The sequence below is a fragment of the Hippocampus zosterae genome, chromosome 17 (assembly GCF_025434085.1).
Source record: "Hippocampus zosterae strain Florida chromosome 17, ASM2543408v3, whole genome shotgun sequence".
NCBI classification, from domain to species: Eukaryota; Metazoa; Chordata; class Actinopteri; order Syngnathiformes; family Syngnathidae; genus Hippocampus; species Hippocampus zosterae.
Genome location: NC_067467.1, coordinates 2,067,864 through 2,089,694, shown reverse-complemented (window position 1 = coordinate 2,089,694; position 21,831 = coordinate 2,067,864). Strand labels below are relative to the sequence as shown.

Genomic DNA, 21,831 nt, shown 5'->3' with positions numbered 1-21,831 from the left:
AGGGAGGCCGGAGCTGGAATCGAACCCGGTACCACTGCACTGTGAAGCTGACGTGCTAACCACTGGACTACCGGGCCGCCCTATGATGTAACTATTACAATAATAATAATCTGTTGTATAAAATGGCGGAAGCAAGATTATTGCAGAGTGGATAAACCTCTTTTAAACTTTGATTTCCTCTTCCTCTTCAGAAAACGTGTAAGGCGTTTTGGAAAGAGGAGGACTGAGCCTTGTGACGGCGCCTCCGCCGTAATGTCGAGACAACACATCGGCTGCCCTCCGGAAGCTCTCCGACTCCATGGCGGCTTCTCGCTTGGGGGGAGACCTCGGAGGAGATTTGGAGGATGTGGCGACTGACCTCCTGTCCTCCTCCGTCCCGCTACTGCTACACGAGCGCTCCCGACTGTTCCCGTTCCTTCTCGACGACCTGCTGCGCACCGAGGAGTTGGTGGAACTCCCGGCTGGGTCCCCGAATGTCTCCGTTAGGGATCTGTCATCCTCCTCCGCCTCCTGGGCGACATTTTTGTCTTTCTCCTCAGTTGCGGCCCCCTGGAGGTAGCCGGGGTTGTCAAACAAGCCCAGAACTTCGGTCATCAGGGAGGGGCCCAGGTCCAACGTGAAGGAGGTGAGGGAGTCCGACCGGGTCAAGGCTTTGCCGTTTCTTTGTCGCACAGACACTCGGAGTTCTCCGTCGAGAAACGGTCTGTCGAGGCGAGAGTAGCGTGGCAAAGTGACAAATCCAGATTGGATACCTGCACACACACGGGGGCGGGGGAGGGGGGGACCCACTTAGATGTAAACGTACATGGAAACATCTCATCACGTGACAGATATCTCTTATCGAATGAAGAATTGAAATCACATTTTGTACAAAGAATGACTCTGATGAATACCAATTGATAAGATCTGGCGCTAGAAGCTAAAAACAACACAAACGGTTCTGCCATCATCATCTCTCAGTTGACTAACGCGTCATGCCACGTAAAGTTGTAGCAAATTCCTTTGGCGGCGTGGTTCATGTTGACTCTTGAAAAAAGTGGAAAACTTGCGTAGTGCTCCACGGACATTTTGTGTTTGCTTGGCATATAAAATGAATCATGTTGCGCGTGCACAATTGCAGACGGCGCCGCTGCTTACATGGAGATGAATGAGGCAACGGTCATTTTTTTTCTTTTTTTGGATCCTGCAGCAGCTGTGTGTTTGTGTTAATAGGCGTAACTTTACCGGTGTTGCCTCTGTAATTTGGAATGAGTCAGAGAGGGAAACGGCCGCCTGGTTTTTGGTTGTCCTGGGGGATTGTGGGAATGATATTGAAAGGCCAACTTAGTGCTCCTGTGTGTGTGTGTGTGTGTGTGTGTGTGGTGACATTTCTTGTCCTGTTTTTGTATGCGGCTCTTCACGCCGTTTGCTCTTCTGTAGAGTGAATGGCAAGCGCAGTAAGAAGCAAAAGATCCCTCGTCGTAAAGTCTACTACGGTGGATTTTTTTTTGTCATTCAGCAGTGTTGGTTGCTCTAGCTCAGGTGTGGGCAAACTACGGCCCGCGGGCCAAATCCGGCCCGTTGGTCTTTTTAATCTGGCCCGCCGAAGGGTGGTACACAATTGAGGTTCGATGTCAACGACTGCATTCGTTTCATTAGGACTTGTAATGACAGGAATTTCAACGCCAGGTGGCACAGTTACTTGAAGTTGCAGAGCATAGGGAGGAAGGGGAAGACGATGCGGAAGCCCGCTGTAGCGCCAAATCAAGCAAATCCCGTTCGATACGATAGAATAATGTACTCTTAAAGCCTGAACACAGAAACAAACAACCATTCGCACTCACACTCACACCTAGGGACAATTTAGAGTGTTCAATCAGCCTGCCACGCATGTTTTTGGAATGTGGGAGGAAACCGGAGCACCCGGAGAAAACCCACGCAGGCCCGGGGAGAACATGCAAACTACACACAGGGAGGCCGGAGCTGGAATCGAACCCGGCACCTCTGCACTGTGAAGCCCACGTGCTAACCACTGGGCTACCGGGCCGCCCATTATTATTTTATTATTATTTTATATATATATATATATATATATATATATATATATATATATATATATATAAAATAATTATCAATATTTATTTATTTATTTATTTATTTATTTATTTATTTATTGGGGCTCTGATGATTCTTTTGCATAAACGCCTGACCGAAACCCCATCCTACACTAGAGGTGAGGCGCCATAATCTCACCATATGTGCAGATGGCGCCGTCTGTTGAGCTGATGGAATTCGGGAGCCTCTGCAGGCACCCATTGGGAGAATCCACGTTGAGTTGAGGCAGGGACATGGCATTCTTGATGATGGGCGAGATGTCCGGCGGCGGCGATGAACAGTCCCGCAGTTCCCCCCGTGGGCCGGAATTCTTCCTTATGTGCCTGAAGGTGCGTGTGAAGAATCCCGTCGATTTGGAGCTGTTCGATGAGTCGGGGCTGCCCGGCTCTCTGGCGCCTCCTCCGTAGTTGCTCAGAAAAGACGTGTCGCCAAACACGTCCCCGCCGCGGCCGACGTGCATCGTGTGTCGGAAGTCGCCCAGCGGCGGGCTGATCATGTCCACGGAGAGGTCGCTCTTGAAGCGACGTCTCTCCTGGGAGCCGGACACCAGGCTCTTGATCCGAGGAAGTTTTCCGAGACTCATAGCTGTAAATTTCTCTGGAATGTTCGATACAGAAGCCCCCCTCGAGTCCGCTTAATGGGTTACTTCGGAATGCCAGATTTTCTCCACTGCGGGAAAAAGACGCAAAATTAGAGTAGGCCGTTAGCACCAGTGGACTCTTTTGAATCGATAACCTTTTTCCCCCCCCATGTTGAACCGAATAATGCCAGAATGGAATTGGAATCAAACTCTTTCTATTCGATCTACCGCAGCACATAAACACAAATTGCGCTTCCTCCGATCCAATCAGATCCGTTGGAGGTCCTCAATGTTTCACAACTGTGACCCCCCCCCCCCCCCAAAAAAAAGTACATTTAAGACTATTGATCGTGCTTGAATATGTTTGTGGAAAAAAAAACAGTGCTCCTCAGTTTTGGCTACTCCACCCACTTAACTTTGCACCTTCCTAGTACCTCAACAGTTTTTGGGGCAGAAGTAGCAAAGAATCTAAGTATGCTAACGAGACTGTACATGCTCATTTATTCCCCTGCGTCATCTCAATTTAACGGCGGCCACGTTGATGTGTTAATCCGACTCCTACCCATTTATTCCACAATGCGGGTTTCGAGCAAAGTCATCCTCAACGCGCGGCACCGTCGCCCAAGGTCACGTCGCTTACTGGCAGAGGGTCCTTTTGTTTTCAAAAGATCTTCACTTCCCGAGAGAAATTTGGGGCGAGTCATTCCGCATCCAGCAGGGTGGGCCGGCCGGCGTCATGCATCATCTGAAGAGGTTTATCCGTGCGCGGCGCCATCCTTGTCACCAAGTCGCTTTGTCCTCTCTTTCCCGGAACTGCTTCACCCCGGGAAGGCCGGCACTTTTGAGAAGAAGAAGAAAAAAAAATTGGCAGGGGGGGGGGGGTGACTCCACGTTTGAAAAACATGCGAGGAAAGCGACAATCCTGTCACTGTTCTGTCTGAGTCTCCCTGGCCGAAAGATAAAGCTACTTTGGGATTGACCGGGTGTTGGATTAGCTCTTAAACCCTTCTGTCTACCACCGCCCCCCCCCCCTCCCCCAACTGTGACTCCCTCACTTGCTCTCTGCCGTCTTCAATCCACTTACTTCTCTGGTGGTTTCCAGGTCGAGGGGCTCCTCTCTTTTCAATCAGCCAACAAAGGGAATATAAACAAAGAGCAGATTGAGAAACTAAAATATTAAACTAAACAAACTAATACAAAACACGGCCAGCATGTCAAGCATATGGTCAGGATGAATGCTTGGAACAGTTTGACCCATCCTATCGTCTAAAGGATGCAACATGTGTCAAGAATTTCTTTGTACTTTCCTGCCCCAGTGATGAAAAAAAAAAAAAAATACGGTTCCCCAGACTAAAGAAGCAGTTAAACTGCTTTCAACTTTTATTATGGACAATATTTTGGAGAGAGAGCGAGAAAAAAAAAGAAGAAACAATCGTAATGTTATTTGTAGCTTTGTCTTTTCTGGATTGTACAAAGCAAAACTTTTATTTATTTATGTATTTATTTATAAACGCAAATACATTTTGATTTAAATATAAAATAAAGGGAATGTTTTTTTTACTCTCAATCTTGTAATAGCAGCCACACAGTATGGTGGGAATGCATACTCCGTTACAATCCGTGTGTTTGTTTTTTCAAGTTATTGAAGCTTGATAACACTCTGTCGACAGCACAATATGCGACAAACCTCAACATTGCCGTTTTTATTCTATTTCCAGCCTGAAAATTAATGCAAATCTCTCTCTTCTTCCTCCATCGCCGTTTCCGTGGTACGGTATGGACGTGACGCGACCAATATGTTACATCACCTCCCCCACGAAGGTACATTTTATGTCATTGAGTATTATTTCTTACATGACTGTAATCTGATTGACGGCAAAAAGTAATGGGTGAAATGAGGAAAAAAAAGTAAATGAGCAGAATTTGGGGTAATGCGTCACTTAGAAACATCGCAGGTGTGCTGCGTGCGTTTGTTTTTGGATGCATAAGAGTTGTAAGCCGTAATCACGTGACCGCTGCGGGTCAGAGAGTATTGGATTAATGCCACCGGGGAGAGGAAGTCAGTGGAGCTCAAGTTGCTGGCCAGTTCAAGCCGCGATTGAACACGTCGAGCGAGGTGTCACTCTTGCTGGGCACTTGCTCTCGGACCTTGGATTAGCGTTAGTAAATCTTCAACTAATCCCTCATTTTTCAAATGTTCCAAAAGAGAAAATGGCTGTTCACTGCCGTTGATGTGAAGCGGTCGTGGGGCGAGTAGATGCGTCGTCTCGGCTATAAGGATGCGAACCTTTATATCGAGAGGCTAAATGGATTCGAGCTGTTGCCTGATCCATGTGAGATTAAGGCCAGTGTAGCATGCGAAGGTAGCAGGCAGGTAAATATTGGCAAGAGAGATAAACACTACAGTCTGGATTAAAAAAAAAAAAAAAATGATGAGCAAGTTTCGTCCCAATGGCTCAGACATCAAATGTTGCGTCCCTCCGCTGGACCTTTTACTCTGCAGCACCAGCTAAATACGGTTGAGGTCAGAAAACCCTGATCACTATGCATGGATCCAAAATATCACAAGCGCTCACTTTACAACGTGGCAAAACATTTCCTGGCCTACTACATCTTCATGGGTTCCTTTAGAGCACCGCGTATCAAACGTCTTATTCTCCGAGGTTACTGCAGTCCTATGAATATAGAACACAGTAAAATCAGCAATATATATCCACCCACGATAGCTGAAAATCCACAATATTGAGCAACCGAATGCAAAACTAAAAAATGTTTGTACCCCTCACACATGCTTACAAATCTTGAGTAAAATTACATTCATAAAAAAGACACACAAATACTGTGCTTATATTGTTGTGTCTGCGTGTTAGACGTATGCCTTTAAGAGGCGGGGCCCAGCGGAGTCCCACGTGACGTGGGCGAGTCTGCTGTGTGAATGTCTGCTCGTGAGCAGTGACCCACAGCAGTTTGTACATGAGTGCGCTCGCGTGTTTTTTTTTCTGCGGCTCTCCTTTCCCCAGTGCAAGGGCATGAATCTGCGATATCGCCGGGGGATTAGCGTATTGGATATGCCCATAGGACATGCTAATGAGCCACCAAGTCAGGGTGCGATAGTCCCAATTGCTTGTATTTGTCATCACGATTCATGCATTGTTCATCATATACATGTCAATCGAATGGTTGCAAGGGTCCTCATTTAACGACAACAGTGGGGTGGGGGGGATCCTTTATCTGGAATGGCAACCAAACTGAATGGGCTGGAAAAGTTTCCCAAAACCGCTGGCGAATAACCGAACAAACAAACTGACAAAAGGTCACTGAAAGCAGAGCTTGAAAAATGATGATGTGAACGTGTCAAGTTGTTTGATGATAAGACATTTTGAAGAAAAATGACAACTGAACGCATGAAAGCAGGAGGCGAAGTACCCTCATCAATCTTTGTGATGGCTTTAATCTTTGCCATTCCTCAGTCGTTTAGCAACATTTTTATTTTTTTTTAAACAAGCAACTTCAGTCAACAGAACTGAGCGGAAAAAAGGGCCCGGCCGCAGTGAACTGCAAACATACGACATTTGAATAGCGTGGCCGAACAAAGCGCATATAAGTAAATGCTTCTCCAAATGCTCACCGAGCAAACATAAACAACGGCGCGTAGTTCCTGAAACCCGAAAGCGGCTGCGTCGACGAACGTTGCTGTCAAACTAAGTCTGCGTAATTGACGCCCGTGCACTCGACAACCTTTAGCGTTGCAATTAACTCACTTGAGCTTCGTTTTGAAGGTATTCATTTGTGACGGCTGGCGTTATTTTTACTTCCCCCGCAGTCTGTGAGCACCCGCACTTTCCCAAAAAAGATTACATCAGGCTCCAACTATGAACTTTGCACACAGTTAAACATGAGCACGAAGCCATTGCGATTGGTTCCGATCACTGGCTTGCACCGCCTTTAGAAGAATAAGCGGCAATTTGTCTCCACAGAGTACCGTACTAGGGCCCTTGACCTTTTCGCACTTGCATGCCAAATGACCAAAGAAGAGGTAAACATACAAACGCATTTGTTTTAAAGTAGCTCTACAAACTATATTTTATTTTGATAGTAACTCCACCACCATCTTTCATTTGCCATTCGTGGTTGTTACTAAATGATGCTGGAAACATCTTGCATGCGTTGCTTTCCTGCATTTTCTTACCTTTGGGATACAAAAAAAATAAAATAAAAATCCTTCATGAAGAATGCAATTTCTCCGATTTTCACTTTGCTCGTCCTTTGGCTTGTCTGTATTCCCGTATGCACATCAAGTTTGCATCAGTGCAGAGCAGCTGCGCGTCGGCTATGAAGGTGGCAAGTGGAAGGAGAGCGATGGGGAGGAAGAGGGGGAGGAGCCAGAGAAAACCGGGGGTGGGATGAAAATCATTTGGAATATGTTACCTCATGAGTTCTCTCTGAGATTTTCAGTTGGACTGTAGTTGCATTTGAATTCTTTTTTTTTTTGGGGGGGGCGGGGGGGGACATCCGCTTATGCTGTCACCCTTGACCTCCATTCAGCCCCATGACATTGATCTCTTTTGAAAACTCCCATCCGTGTCGTCACCCTTTTTTTTCCTCCAGTCATCACCATTCCTGAGATTTATGCGATCTTTTATGCCCCTACTACAACGCCGTATGTGTGTGCGTGTTTGTGTGTGTGTGTGTGTGTGTTTCCAACACAACTTTAGGTACATCTGCTAGTTGTTAATGTGTCAGTAGTGGCCGAAATGTGTTCCGAATCATTTTGTTACCATAAAGGTCCTCTCTAATCTTTGGAACATCAGGGATAGAGCAACTTGGCTCTCCGGCCACCCCCGCTGGCCACCCCCATGTCAAAGCGGAAGATTTAAATCTGATTGTGATTCAAAATATGATGTGATGAGACCCAAGATATTCCAAAATGACCAAGGCGTGAGATAAGAGAGATGCGGCGTGGACATTACAAAACAGGAGATAGGTTTGGGCCTTGAGAAGAGAAAAGAGGACACATTTGTGAGTCGTTTCAATCTGGTGACAGCAGCTGCAACATCTCGGGCCGCTCTGTGAAGAACGGCCAATGCGAAGGGAGGCAGGCGGACCACCAGACGAGAGGAGGGAGATGGAGTTGATAGCTTAGCGTTTCACGCACGTTCGACTCGTGTTTGGAAGAAAGCAGCTCTCCAGCATTGATATCGTTGCCAGAGAGGTCAAAAGGTGAAGTTTAAGGAGGACAGAGAAGGAGGTGGAAGGGTACAGAGTTCTCCTTAAACAGGATGAGGAACGTCTGACTGAGGGTTTTCACAGGAAATTTCTCTCACAAATCATGCGAGATGCCAAGAAGCTTCAACTCCTTACCGACACTGAAACTCGTTTCGAAAGTTCAGTTCTGCGGGAGTAAGATAAAAAAAAAAAAAAAAGAGGGTTACGAATGACTTTTGTGCTGAATCCACAGCAGCGCTCTTCATCACTTGGAATAATTTCCACTCGGGTTTAAGGAAACCGGCTCCTGCATCGGCAGATAGCTTCAGAATTTGCGTTCTCATGAAATCCAGATGGCAATTGATCAGATCGTGAGAGCGAATAGTTGGATAATGATGACGGCGATGATTGATGACTGTACGTATGCGGCAAGATGGTTTTTTAGGAGGACGGCGCATGAAAGACGGGCCCTCCTGTGTTTTATTTGGACAGTTGTCAATGTTATGTGTGGATGCGGGAAGCGCAGACTTGGCCCACAAACAATAGAGCATTGTCACGTCGGACCGTAGCTCTTTCTGGGTCACAAACAAAACAATTCAAAAGACACTTTCACACACCCGAACCTTTGTTTCATCAAATGAATACGGCTGCTTGATTGTTTGTTTCCAAACATTTTGGTGTGAAGTCAGAAATGGTCGTCGCCGCTATGTCATATTTGGTTTTAGTACTGACTTGCGTCGAAGCAAATCTATAAGTTGAGTATGAGTTGGCGCATGTGATCGTGTCCCACGACAGGTTGTTTGCTGAACCATAATGTGAACACTTTGCACGTTGGCTTAATTCTCGCTGAAGACATTGTTGTTTTGCAGCAGAGCATGATGCAGAGCGTGCTTCTAAAACTTTTGGATTTTTTAAGCTGTTTGTGTGTCTGGAAATGTATCTGCAGTCTTTGGTCTGCTGGCCCCAAAAAAAAGTCTGGTCCGGTTCACTTTTAGACAGCTACACCCTGTAATTCTAACTTCGGCTCGGATCTCACTGTTGTGAAATGAAAACAGGAAGCGTGGCGACGCGAGTTGATTTTTGTGCATGAACCAATCGGGTTGTTTTTTTTAAGAAAAAGAAGAAAGAAACTCGAGTTCCATCACTCGGATCAACAACGAATGCTACTGTCGACAAAAAAAAAGCCTAAATCACTTGCCTTGTCCACATTTGCATCTGTCCCGCTTACTCATATCCTCATCCCTCTGTTTTCTCAGTGGGGGACACAAAGGGACGATTATGTGCAGCCGCCCGGCTTGAGTCATAGAAGATGCTGCTGTGGATAGGGGGGTGGGGCTCGGCCGCGTCGAAAAGGAACGTCCTCGAACATAGAAATAAAACGAACAGACTGTAGTTTTTTTAACTTTTTTGCATTATGACCCGATGCTGAGTCAAGTCCTGTTTGCACGACGGCCATTTGCGATGACCTCCAATACTTGTGTGGCCAAGTGGTTCCCCAAATAATTCACAGGAGAACTTTTATTTTTATTTTTTATTTTTTAAATCAATATCCATGAGTTGTCGGGATTTTGCGAGCTCTATTTCCGTCGTGATGGCATTCCAGTGCGGAAGGCCTGTGAATTGCAGAGCTGCTGCGCGTCAATAGTCCCTCTGTGTTGCCGTCACCTTAGAGACAACAGGAATGCTCAACCAATGCAGCCCCCCCGCCCACCTCACCCTCACCCCCCCGCCACGTCAAGCCATCAAAGCATTCAATGATCCAAGCCAGCAGACAGATACAGTAAGTCGCATCCCCACGCAAGATGGCCGACACACATTTGGAAAACTTTTGACTTTGAAATGAAATGTCAGCTATATTTATTCCTACGCACAGCTCCTCTTGAATCCGTCTTAAGGGGGGGGGATTGTGTGCCGATGTGGGTTCGTAAGTACGGTGTTTTATTTTAATCGCGCAAATCTCAACATCAGCACTGAGACCGCAAACACACTTAGACAATTTAAGTTGAAAAAACAACCCCCCACCCCCCAAAGGGTGGCCTGCCAGCTCGGGCACTTTGCCAAGAATGAGATGAGACACATTCTCCTCCCAAGAAACTGTCATTCCTGCTCTTGCACACTTTTCCTGCACATTCCAAATCTCCCATGCCGTTCAACACCACTAAAATTCCAGCCACTCAATATGACAACCCTGCATCCAGAAAGCTTTGGTTTTTCCGTCGCATACTATTTTATGCCATTTTGGGCTCAGAAACAAGATGAGATTTGCGTCGGGACGACAAACTGTACAGTGTAGAGCTTCTCTGAAATGTAAACGCGTACCCTTTTTCAGCTCACAATTACACAAATAGCCGTTGTCAGGTAAAGTTCGAATCCGAACTATTACATTGTACATTGGAACAAAAAAAAAAAAGGAACTGATCACATCAAATCTTTTTTCACTTCATTATATTTTGCTTCCTATGGCTCCATTTTTGGATGACCTTAAAGCAACACATCAGGTCGATACGTGCGTCAAAGGAGTGAAACTGCGTGTCAGATTGTTTCTTCCGTGCAGGAGAAAAGTGTCCAGCAAGCATGTTTGACTGCTTGAGGCGATAACTTGGAAACACAGACTTGACTTGCCTTGCGTTATCAAGGTGAGTGATAGCGATGTGGGACACTTCCGGTGGTGAGTCACAATGCTGTTGACTTGTTTGTTGCGGAGACATACTTTTTTTCCCCCTTTTCCTTTCCTTTTATATACACTTTTTTTCTTTTACCTCCAATCAAATGGACTTTTTTACTTTCTTCAACCTTTTGGGGGAGGATGACATAAAGTTTAAAAGAGAAAGTTAATAGAGTGAGTGAAGTCAAGCTAACTGCGGTTGAGATGTTGATCGACGGAGATCTTAGGGTCTGAAAAGGCAGAAAAAAAATACAGCAATGATTGATGATTGGCATTCAAAAAAAGTTCCGTCTAATCCTAAAAACAATCGAGGTCATCATACTTTTTGATGGCATTTTGTTTTGTGTGTCGTGAGATTTTTCAGATTCGATGCTTTTACTTTTATCGGTCTTGTATTCTTCAACGACGTGCACTACACAAACCTTACTCAACAGCACCATCTGCTGACACAGCAAGACAGACATGACAAGCAAGATAAATCGACATTGTTGTTTTTTTTCTCTCTCTTCTTTTTTTCTTCCTGACTCATCGCACACACTAACACTGTGTCATGTGCTTTGTGTCTCCCTCTGATTCACCTCCGGACGTGAATGGGACGTGGAAGTTGTGCAGCGAGCAGTCTAGACTCTTGGACCTCAACTAGACGCTTGGAGACATGAGCGGTGAGTCCACTTTCACTTCCAGGGCCATTATTTGCATATTTCTAATCTGAACTTTGTTTCGGGTTACAATAATGGAGAAATCTGGATAGAATTGTTAATTAATTAATTATTTATTATATTTAATGTAATTAATTAATAGTATATTCGATGGCACACAAACTCTCAAACTATTGGTTTTATATTTTGTTATTTTTGGAGTGGTCTCAGCCAGTTTGTCGAATGGCCTTTTTTTTTTTATTTCTGGGCTGCTAGCACCAATATTGGAAGACTATTCCCCAGGTCAAATTTGTTTGCAGCACGTCCGTGATTAAAAGATGTGCGCCTATTTGATAAACTATCAAATTAAACTTTGAAAATAGCACAACACAGTTGCCAGATAAAATCGAATGAGAAAGTGTGTCCAAATATTTGACTGAGGCAAGACAGAGACTCAAGCCACACGACAGGATGCTTTCAGTTCTGTTGTCAACATACGATTCTGAATTCTTTTTTGCAGCCATGTTGTTGCTGTAATGTGTGTATTTTTACTCCATTATTTGATTCCAGAGCATCCAGGCGAGTCTCAGCCTGCCTGCCAGCTCACATTTTAGTTGCCGGATCAGCAGCTTCATTCTCCTGACTCTCCACAATTAATCCCAATGAAGCCTGCTCACAGATTTATTTTTAACATTTAACCAAACCATATATAATACAGTACAGCTCTGCATTCTATTGCCTAGAATGTCCATGAAAATGTAAATTTTCATGGATATCTTTGGAAACAAGTGAGAGAATGATGGTGGATTCCAGAGAAGTGCAATCAGACAAAAACAAATTGTCTGGGACTCAGATTATTTGACTGCGAGTCAGTCATGCAACCACCATCCAAACTATTACACTATTATTACACTATAATAATTACACTACATACATGATATTTTATTTTTCTCTGTCAATGTGTTGTCCATTAAATTTCACCCAATCAGTATTTGTCTCAGAAATCCCATAATCGTAGGAAGTTGCCACAATATTTTAAGAATATTCCCTAGTGTGCTCAACTGCAACAACTTTGAAGTGATTGTTGTTGTTTTTTTGGGACGCATGCAGGCATCACACTTGTGGAAGAGGAAGGAAAAATCATTCAGGAGGAAAACAGACGTTCCCCGTCATGGTCAGAGGAGCACTGCGAGGACCTGTGGGATCGTGTGGAAAGCGTGCGACATAAGCTAACGCGCATCCTAAACCCGGCCAAACTCACCCCATATTTGCGGCAGTGTAAGGTCATCGATGAACATGATGAAGATGAGGTGCTCAACTCCATTCAGTACCCTCTGCGCATCACCAAGGCGGGTGAGAGCTGTTCGCTATGCACTGAAATTCCATTTTTTTGTGTTTGTGTGTAAACATTAAAAGTCACACAGACGAATCATCATTATTCCACTTCATTGAAGTTTTTTTCCACTTAATTGCACACAGGTCGTTTGCTGGACATTCTGCGTAGCCAGGGTCCGCGAGGTCTTCAGGCATTCATGGAGTCACTCGAGTTTTACCATCCAGAGCAATACACACAGTTGACTGGAAAACAGCCAACACACCGCTGCTCTCTCATCTTAGGTAAAAAATAAAATAAAATAAATAAAAGGAGTGCTCGGTGCATGTATCAAGTTTTTCGTTATAATGCACGGTCGTGTTCTCACAGATGAGGAAGGTCCAGAGGGTTTGACTCAGTTTCTGTTGCTGGAGGTCCAAAAACTGAGAGTGCAACTTCAAAACAGTCAGATGTCGGAACGCCGCTTGTCTCAACGTTGTCGGGTGGCCGAGGACGACCGTAGCCGTGCCGAGCGTAAAGCTCAGGAGTTACGCCATGACAGACTGCAGCTGGAGAGGTTCGAACTGCCGAAAACGGTGCCGCTTCGGTGGCTTTCATCTTCCAGATCTCAAAAGGCACCTTTTTTTTTTTTTTGCTGCGTCACCGTGTGCATTTTAACCATTTAAAAGTTTTGATCAATGCCACATTCATGTCGATTTTTATACACTTTGTGACTTTCCTACTTTTTCAGCCAAAAAGTTAACTTTGCGTAATTTGCATCATCTAAGGCTACGTCAAGACTGGGAGTCCGCCAGTCGAGAGCTGGGCAAGCTGAAAGACAGACATCTGGAGCAGTCTGCAAAGTACTCCAGGGCCCTAGAAGAGCAAGGCAAAGCCTCCATACGAGAGAGAGACCTGCTCAAGGAAGTGAGACAGTGGGGAGCTTTTTATACAGTATTGAAAGCATTTTTTTATATATATATTTTTTTATAACTTCCTCACAGTATCGCGATCGTTATCGTAACGTGATAGCATCGCATCGTGGCGCGTATTGATGACCGCTGCATTCTGTCCCCCCATGTAGGTCAAAGAGTTAAAGTCCAAGTTAACAGAAACGGAGCATCAAACGACAAATCCCGAAGGAATTCAGATTCAAGCAAGCACAGAGAAGAGCTTGACGTCCACAGGAGGACACGGTTGCCCACCGGCTTTACCCAAAAAGCCGCCGTGCCGTATTGAAGTTCCAACAACAGAAAAAACAGGAAGTCCGATGAAGGATCCGGTTCCTGCTACTGGAGTCATAGTACGTTCTTGTCAGGTTATATTTGAATGCGATGCGTCTTTTATGGGAGTATGCCTGCGGACATTTCAATACGTTTTGCAATTTTTTTTACGTGTAACGGCTGGGAAATGGCAGCCAGTGGTTCACATGTTCACCTCACAGTCATAGTTCTAGCTTTTCAGATCAAATCATTCTGTGTGGAGTCTGCATCTCATGTGTGTGTTTGTTTCCTCCAGGCTCTGATGGATATCCTACGGCAGGATCGCAGGGAGGCTGCGGAGCAGAGACAGGAGCTATGCAACTTCATTGCCAAACTACAAGGGGAGATGCAAAGCACTGAGGAGCACAGGGACACGGTGAACATTTTCTCTCCGGAATTTCTAAATGAACAGGATCGCGGTTTATGGTTCATGAATCGACGTTTGGCCCGTGAACTCCATTTGCAGCTGCAGTCACAGTGTGAGCAGCTACAGCTGAAGGCGAGGACTCTCCACTTGGACTGGGAGACGGAGCAGAAGAGGAGCATGTCCTACTTTAACCAGATCATGGAACTCGAAAAGGAGAGGGACCAGGTCAGTGCCTACTCGGGGTGTTTGACCCCGCCCGGGATTTAGGGCTCAACATCCCAACGCTTTATGGCGTTTAACATCCCCCGTTTGCCTTCTCCGTGTTGCTTTTTCTATCAGGCCATGCGCAGTCGGGACAGCCTGCAGTTGGAGTACACCAGCTGCCTTTTGGACAAGAATCGTTTGCGGAAACGCATCGCAGAGCTGCAAGCCAACGTGGAGCAGCAGCAGCGAGAGTTGCAGCGGGAAACCGAAAAGAGCAAGGAGCAAACGGAACAGAGCACTTCCTGTCTGCGCTGTGTAAGTCAAAACCGCCCTTCGTGTACTTGCCCACTTCGGACACCTGTCAAGCGAGCGGCGGTGATGTTTCTCTCACGACTTGTCGCTTGAAGGAATAAATATGACTACTGTGGTTGTCTGCAATGCCCGAAGAGAATAGAAAATATTGGAGTAGCAGTTTGCTACCGAAGTCTGTTTTTTTTTTTTTTTTTTTTTTAAACTGTGAGTCATAAATTGGAGACCAACTCTGTGGACCACGATAGGAAGGTTGGGACTACTTTCTGGAGCAATAAACTTGTTTTTTTGTTTGTTTTTTTAACTCTTGAGCATTACCCAAGGCAACCTCAAGCATTCCTGTATGATCTGTTTGTGCATGTGACAATGTATCTTTTCTTTGTGGCACGTCCCGAAGGGCATTGACAAATTAATCATATTGTGACGCAAGCAAAATTAAAAAAAGATTGATAGGAATGCTCAAACTACAGCCAATTATTGTATAACGTGCGATTCTTGGTCCTGTGCTCTCCACAGTCCCGCCTGTCTGTGCACAGTGAAGACCGTTGCTACGGACCCTGTTGCTCCCTCGGCTTGGACCCGAGCCTTCCTGTGAATGGCGGCCATCTTCAGTTACGCAAGGTTGTGAAACGGTTGACTTTGTTTTTTGGTCTTGACTGTGAAAAAAATATTTTCAAACGTGGGAGTTGACATTTAGTCTGAGCTTTAGGCATCAGTTGTGAAATCCACCTAAAATGACAACATTGTGAACTCGTCCGACGCAACGCTTGACACGTTAGCACACGCGCAGCGCAGCTCTGCTGACGTGAGCTCATACCTGCACTGTACTTGTTTTTCTTTTTCGAAAACAGGCATTTACCAGAAGCCGAGCCAATTCCGAGGGTAGGTTGTCTGCGCTGGCGAGGCCCAAGATGCTCAACCACGTTTCTATTCAATGGCTGCGTTTACTGACTTGGATGTCGTGTCTGTCCATTTCAAGATTCTTTTTCCAACTCTGAGGAGAATCCCCCGTCGTTGGTGCGTGTGACACGACTCGACTCGCTAATAAAAGTGGGTTACGGATAGACGGTGAGATGTAAATATGTCGACATCCGCATCCTCAGGCAGAAGATGAGAAGGACATAAATCGCCTCTCAACATTCCCATTTCCTCCTTGTAAGAACTCCATCAACCGAAGGTTCAACACGGAGTGAGTCGTTTTCATCAAATTTCAACCACACCGCCGCGACTTTTCCACTGCAGTCATTTATCGTAACTTTGTCTGCCTTTTTTTTTTTAAAGTTTCGACTTGGACTGCTGGGGCAGCGATGACAATGACAACATTGCAGGTCTCGTTCAGGACGCGTGTTTTTGCACGAGCGCCGATAATTCTCGGCCTGCTTTAAGTGGGTCAAAATTGTGTTTAAAGGTGAACACGGCGAATCCTCTCTCGAGGATTCCTGGAACTCGCTCCATTCTCATCTGTTTCCCCCCGATCTGGTCAATATGCCTACCGTGGACGCACATCGATACAGCTCCAGCAGTCCAAGGTAGATGTCAAAACAAAGTTGTCAAAACTTGTCCTTCTTTAGCTCAAAACGCGATAATTGCATGACAGAAATCTCGCTATCATTATGCTCGCTTTCTTTTAGGATAGCTCCCATTTCACCATCTTCAAGTCCTCCCGTCACGCCAAAGCACGGAGGAGCCAGTCTGGCCGATGACATTACGATCATTGGTGGGAACCAAACGGGAATCTTTGTCGGCTCCGTTCAAGTTGGTTCAGCGGCAGAACGGTGCGGGCTGAAGGAGGGGAGTGAACTCCTGGAGGTATGCGTCACGATGGGTAGACGGTCCGAGCATCCGGGAGAAAAGCTTCTCATTAGCAATACGAGAAATGTTGACATTTTTGATCCCACAAAAAAAAAACAATTATTAGACTGTAGGCGGCCCGGTAGTCCAGTGGTTAGCACGTTGGCTTCACAGTGCAGAGGTACCGGGTTCGATTCCAGCTGCGGCCTCCCTGTGTGGAGTTTGCATGTTCTCCCCGGGCCTGCGTGGGTTTTCTCCGGGTGCTCCGGTTTCCTCCCACATTCCAAAAATATGCATGGCAGGCTGATTGAACACTCTAAATTGTCCCTGGTTGTGAGTGCGAATGGTTGTTCGTTTCTGTGTGCCCTGCGATTGGCTGGCAACCGATTCAGGGTGTCCCCCGCCTACTGCCCGGAGACAGCTGGGATAGGCTCCAGCACCCCCCGCGACCCTAGTGAGGATCAAGCGGTTAGGAAGATGAATGAATGAATGAATGAATGAATGAATATTAGACTGTCACAAAACTATGCAAATTGGTGCTTATTTATGTATTTGTCTTTCCAATCATAGTAGCTACTTTCCAACATCATAATAGATGAAGAGATATGGTGTGGGGGTCCTGGTTATGGTTCCCAAGCACATGAAAGTGTTCGAGTGAAAAAAAAAAAATCCCGAAGAGGACGGAGAAACTTAACTGAGCTGATTTCAGCATTTTTTTTTCCGATTCAGCTCGAGCATGTTCTCTCCGGTGGAGGAAATGTTCTGCTCAGCCAGTGCACTGCCGAGGTAGCGCACTTTTCTCTGCAATGGTGGACTGAAGCGTCTTCACTCAAACACCGTAGCAACCCTGAGGGTGAGTCGGTTTGCACTCAAAACAAAAACCGAGTTTGTCATTGATTCAATAATTCATCGGAGAATTGTCCCGCTGCTTTCTTGTCCTCAGCGTATGCCAAGCTGCGCTCTCAGCTCTCCTTGCCTACTTTCAAGGGCGCTGACTCGTTTCACGTGCGGGTCAATCTCAGCATGGAGCCTTTCGGAGACCCGCCGTCTCTAGCCGTGTCGTGCAACGACATCGTACACGTCACAGATACCAGGTGCAACGGCAAATATCAATGGCGCTGTTTCCTGGTGGACCCTCGCACAGTCAAGCCCCTGCAGGCGGGAAACATGCCCAACTATAATAGGTGGGCCAAGTGGTCGGGACATTTCATCAATGATCGGGAAATGCATGGTCGTAGTCGAGCATTCTTTTTCTTTTTAGCTTTCCTTTAGTGTTGCACAAAAGCACATCATAATAAGAGCTCCCTCGAACATTTTTCACTCTGACTTAGTTGAATGACAAAGATGAAACCACCTCTCAATCTGATAAAGAACCTTTTTTTTCTCTCAAATGTTGCCACAAAATGATGAATATCAAAATAATCATGGTGCTGATCACTCATTTCTTGCCATTATTTTTCATTTAAGGGCACAACAGTTGTTGCTTGTCAAGTTACGGAAAATGGCCGTGGCGCAAAAGGACTTCAAAAAGAAGGTGATTTGGATATTCGTTTTGCAAGATGAGGTTTCAGGTATTCATTCGCCATATTTTGCAGTTCCTGAAGAAGTCCTGTGGCCGAGTTCGTCTGGTAAAGGCGGTGGATGCCAAATGCAGTGGGGTAGGGGCCGCACAGCAGGTTCTTTACACACTGAACAAACGTGAGTACCGGTAGCTTTCTCTGGGTGGGGGGGCCAAAGTTACAAAACCAATTGTTGCTCTTGAGTTATACATGTCGTGGGTTTTTTTTTGCGCATTTTCTTTTGCATCAAAGTGTGTGTGTGTGTGTGTGTGTGTGTGTGTGTGTGTGTGTGTGTGTGCGCGTGTGTCGATTTAGGGCATGAGGAGCATTTGATCCCTTACAGCCTGGTGCAGCCAGTAAAGGTTGGATCCAAGCGGCCCGTCATCTTCTCGCCGTCTCTCCTGTCCCGTGGTCTCATCGAGAGAATGATGCAGCCGGTCGATTCTGGATTACAATACAATACCTGTGCACCAGGTAGGAGTCAAAAATCATGAGGATTATTCCAACTACTAATGATAAAACGGCACCTTATCCCCGAATTACACATAAGTAGTTTGCTTTATGTTAAGAACAGTACTTAACAAAAGGCAAACTAGTAGTATTCCGTTCAAAACGGAATTGGAATTTCCTTTTAATGCTCTTCTGAGCTGTGTGGGGAGGAAATGACCGTTTGTCTGATGCGCACAAGACAGTAAATCATGTTGGATCCTAAATAATCGGGATTATTGTCACCAATCTCTGCCTCTTTTGTAGAAACAATACCAGCCTCGGAGAGGAGAGACAAGACAATATTTCTGTTAGATTCCCAGGCTCAAGCACCAGCTCTGGGCATACGGCTCGAGTCCATACAGGAGGTCATTACCCAGGTGATACAAAACATTGTTTCTTGGATTGGTGACATTATAACAATATTTATCACCTCAGGGTTCACACACAAACTCCCCATCAAGTGATTTTGCAGCTCAACCCACGGCTACTTTTACTAATTTAATGCACTGCACGTCTACGGTGAAAATACAGTCAAGTGACATTGCTGAGCTTCTTCAAATTCACATCGTTTATCGCCCGTTTTAGGACAAACACTGTTTGTTGGAGCTCGGGCTGCCTTGTGTTGAGGGTTTGCTGAGACAAGGGATTTATCCCATTGTCATCCACATCCTGCCAAAGAGCAAAAAAAACAAGAAGCTCAGGTAAGAGCCCATGCAATGGTTTGAATGTGTGGTCAGCATAATTTATCCCCAGGAGTCCTCTCAATGTGTTCCAGAAGCCGTGTAGTAGTAGGCCCAAAACGAGACAAGTTTTATTCCTTAAAATTGAATATTATTGTAAGCCACTGTAACATTATGCACAGTTTCAACATTACAACTCCACTTAAATGTAGGGAAACTAAAAACTGTACATGAATAGTGTTTTAATAAAAATAGTTTGAAGGAGTCAACATACGCCTACATGTTTTTTTTTTTTAAATAATGACTGCGATTGTCTGGCAACTAGTTCAGGCAGTACCCCACCTACTGCCCGAAGCTCCAGCACACCTACGACCCTCTAAAGATGAGCAGATTAGAAAATTAATGGATGGATTTTGTGCATGAACTTGTTATCCAGTAATCTGCAGTAATTGCCTGTGAGGCAATCCAACCATTTTTGTCCCTCACCCTTGCAAACAGAAAGTTTTTTCCACGGTGTGAGGACGAAAGCGTGATGGAGGAGATGTGCCAGGCGGAACAGTTGCAGCTGGAAACTCTGCCACTGCTCTACTGCACTTTGGAGCCCAGCACGTGGAGCTGCACCGAAGATCTGCTCACCGCCATACGCAATGCCATCAGTAGCCAGCAGATGTCAGTAACTTGGGTTGAGCTCGATAGGCTGCAGTAATGTAGACCAGTACAGTATTCGATACATGCAGAATGAATACTACTGTATTACTAAGGATGTGTCAACAAACCACAACCAAATTGTGGGTTGACTTCAAATGTTGAGTAGACTGGATTATTATGTTGACATAGCTGTACTGTACATTTACTTTTCATCCACTTGCTGCATTTGGGGATAGAAAAAGGTACTTAGCCACATACTGTAGGTCACTCACTGGTCATTCAGTGCTGTCTAGAGTTGCTATTTAGGACACAAAGAGAGTTTGTATTTTGTCCATTAAAGCTGTGCCAAACAAATCATACTCTCTGTGACTCGCTGTGGTGACCCCTGACAATACAAGGCAAAATTCACAGACACATTATCGACCTAATTGTGGTGATAATTGCTGACCCGCAATATGTTCCTAAGATATTTTGATAGTTTTTCAAAATGATTAATAATGACTTTTTGGAGGTTTCCCAGTGCTGCCTTTTTACCTGTGCACAGCAAGTGTTCTCACTTTTGGCTGCGTTTTTCAAAACAATTTGTTAAAAACAATGAAACGTTTGTTAAAAATAAAATGTTATGTGCTTAATCTTTTGTGCTCCTTTCTCAAATAGTGTGGTGGTTGATGATTGTTATGCTGATGATGATTAATCGACCACCGTGCCGCGCTATTATGGTGATGATTATTATTATTATGAATCGGGGATTGCTTTATTTTTAATTCTGTCACCCTTTCCATTCTCACATTTAATAGTACTGTATTCGTTTTAATGTAATTATAAAAGTGACGTTTTCCGGATTTGCAATTTACACGGCACTCTTAGCATTTCCCTGTATTACCGAAAAGGTGAGCCAGTAATGCTTGAAAACATAACAAAAAATGTCTGAAGTAGTTGGTCCATTTTTCAAAAGGTTCTTAATAGTCCTCTAAGACTGGAATGGCGCTGTTGTTTACCTCTGTTTTATAACGACATCTCCCTCTGGTGGACGGTATCAGCACGGCAATCTCTCCTCCCCTCGGTGATCAACAACCAGCCAGTGAAATGTTGTGCTGCTTTGCTAAACCTCCACAGTCCACACAGAAGCAAAATGGCCGATAGTAAAGTAACAGATCTTACAGCGTCTGCCACTCACCTGGGGATTACTATGTGTGTTTTGTTTACAGCCTGAGAAGTATAGTCGTGCAAAAGGCTACTAGCCTTCCTACGATTCACGTTTCGGTGATGTCATTTCTTATCCAACTTAGCCTTGAAAGCCTCGAAGAACTAGCTCGCTAAGCTAGCTTACCTAGCTAGCCCGTAGGTCTGCGAGCATTTTTTGTTTGCACGGGACGCACTTTATTTCCGATGTGATTCCCGAGGTGAGTCAACGTTTTGCCTTACATCAGTATTTTTTGTATCTTACGTCGTTTATATGCTCGTTATAGCGGTTACGTAGGTCAAAGGCATTTTGGTGTCTGCTTCGACTGCGTTGCAACCAGGGACGTAAGTGTATCGTAAACCTAAGTTATTAATAAATAACATGTTGTTGACAAGTGACATGTAATATCGATGATTGGGTGTACTGGATAGTGGGCTCTGGCTGGAATTTCTGCTTCTATTTTGTGGCCATTTAGCATATTCTATCTGTAAGTTAGTTCCAATGGGGTGCACAGTTTGGCAGTAACGGGTTTATTGACTTGGCTTGCTGACTAGATCCGTCGGGCGTAGCTGTGTCCGACGGTCATTACCCCCACCCCCTTTGCCCCCCAGGCTCTTCTGGTCACTGCGTCCGTGCATCAGCTCGCGGGTCTGCTAGCTGCTTCAATCGTGGCGGCCCCGAGTGTCCTTATCAAACGTTGCTTTCGACTCAAACGCGTGGACGTGTTATCAGCATGTGTTTGTATGTATGTTGATGTTCTAATGTCGTAATGATCATTTATAAACTAGATATTCCAACGTTGCTGCGTTACAATTGCAGGGCGTGTTTTTCAAGCACAACCGAAT

The 21,831-nt window shown here is 45.2% G+C and overlaps 2 protein-coding genes across 5 annotated transcripts; one reads left to right on the top strand and one right to left on the bottom strand.

Moving 5' to 3' along the window:
- Positions 1–48: 48 nt before the first annotated feature.
- Positions 49–4,099, bottom strand: cdc42ep1b (CDC42 effector protein (Rho GTPase binding) 1b). 3 transcript variants are annotated; one of them, XM_052050009.1, is made up of 4 exons: positions 3,759–4,099; positions 3,237–3,512; positions 2,233–2,763; positions 49–752 (listed from the first exon to the last, which is right to left on the bottom strand). In XM_052050009.1, the coding sequence occupies exons 3-4, from the start codon at positions 2,675–2,677 to the stop codon at positions 163–165; spliced, it is 1,035 nt and encodes a 344-aa protein (XP_051905969.1). In that variant the 5' UTR covers positions 2,678–2,763; positions 3,237–3,512; positions 3,759–4,099; the 3' UTR covers positions 49–162. The 3 variants fall into 3 exon arrangements, with proteins under 3 accessions (XP_051905969.1, XP_051905967.1, XP_051905968.1); XM_052050007.1 differs by having other exon boundaries at positions 3,237–4,099; XM_052050008.1 differs by having other exon boundaries at positions 3,315–4,099.
- A 6,943-nt stretch (positions 4,100–11,042) lies between these two features.
- Positions 11,043–20,160, top strand: zmp:0000000896 (caspase recruitment domain-containing protein 11). 2 transcript variants are annotated; one of them, XM_052048245.1, is made up of 24 exons: positions 11,043–11,206; positions 12,293–12,535; positions 12,662–12,799; positions 12,885–13,071; positions 13,283–13,421; positions 13,579–13,797; positions 14,013–14,132; positions 14,223–14,348; positions 14,463–14,642; positions 15,153–15,257; positions 15,488–15,518; positions 15,616–15,653; positions 15,740–15,825; positions 15,918–15,964; positions 16,045–16,165; positions 16,268–16,445; positions 17,157–17,280; positions 17,371–17,611; positions 17,895–17,961; positions 18,023–18,125; positions 18,302–18,460; positions 18,740–18,852; positions 19,061–19,176; positions 19,654–20,160. In XM_052048245.1, exons 1-24 carry the CDS (start codon positions 11,200–11,202, stop codon positions 19,859–19,861), a joined length of 3,096 nt encoding a protein of 1,031 aa, XP_051904205.1. In that variant the 5' UTR covers positions 11,043–11,199; the 3' UTR covers positions 19,862–20,160. The 2 variants fall into 2 exon arrangements, with proteins under 2 accessions (XP_051904205.1, XP_051904206.1); XM_052048246.1 differs by lacking the exon at positions 11,043–11,206 and having other exon boundaries at positions 12,391–12,531.
- The last annotated feature ends 1,671 nt before the right edge of the window (positions 20,161–21,831 follow it).

Coding starts and splice junctions, on each gene's coding strand:
- cdc42ep1b (XM_052050007.1), bottom strand. CDS start 2,677: ATGAGTCTCGGAAAACTTCCTCGGATCAAGAGCCTGGTGTCCGGCTCC. Junction 753..2,232: donor CGGCGCCATCTGCACATATG/GTGAGATTATGG, acceptor GTGTGTGTGCAG/GTATCCAATCTGGATTTGTC.
- zmp:0000000896 (XM_052048245.1), top strand. Junction 15,826..15,917: donor AACCGAAGGTTCAACACGGA/GTGAGTCGTTTT, acceptor TTTTTTTTAAAG/TTTCGACTTGGACTGCTGGG. Junction 19,177..19,653: donor AAAAAAAACAAGAAGCTCAG/GTAAGAGCCCAT, acceptor CCTTGCAAACAG/AAAGTTTTTTCCACGGTGTG.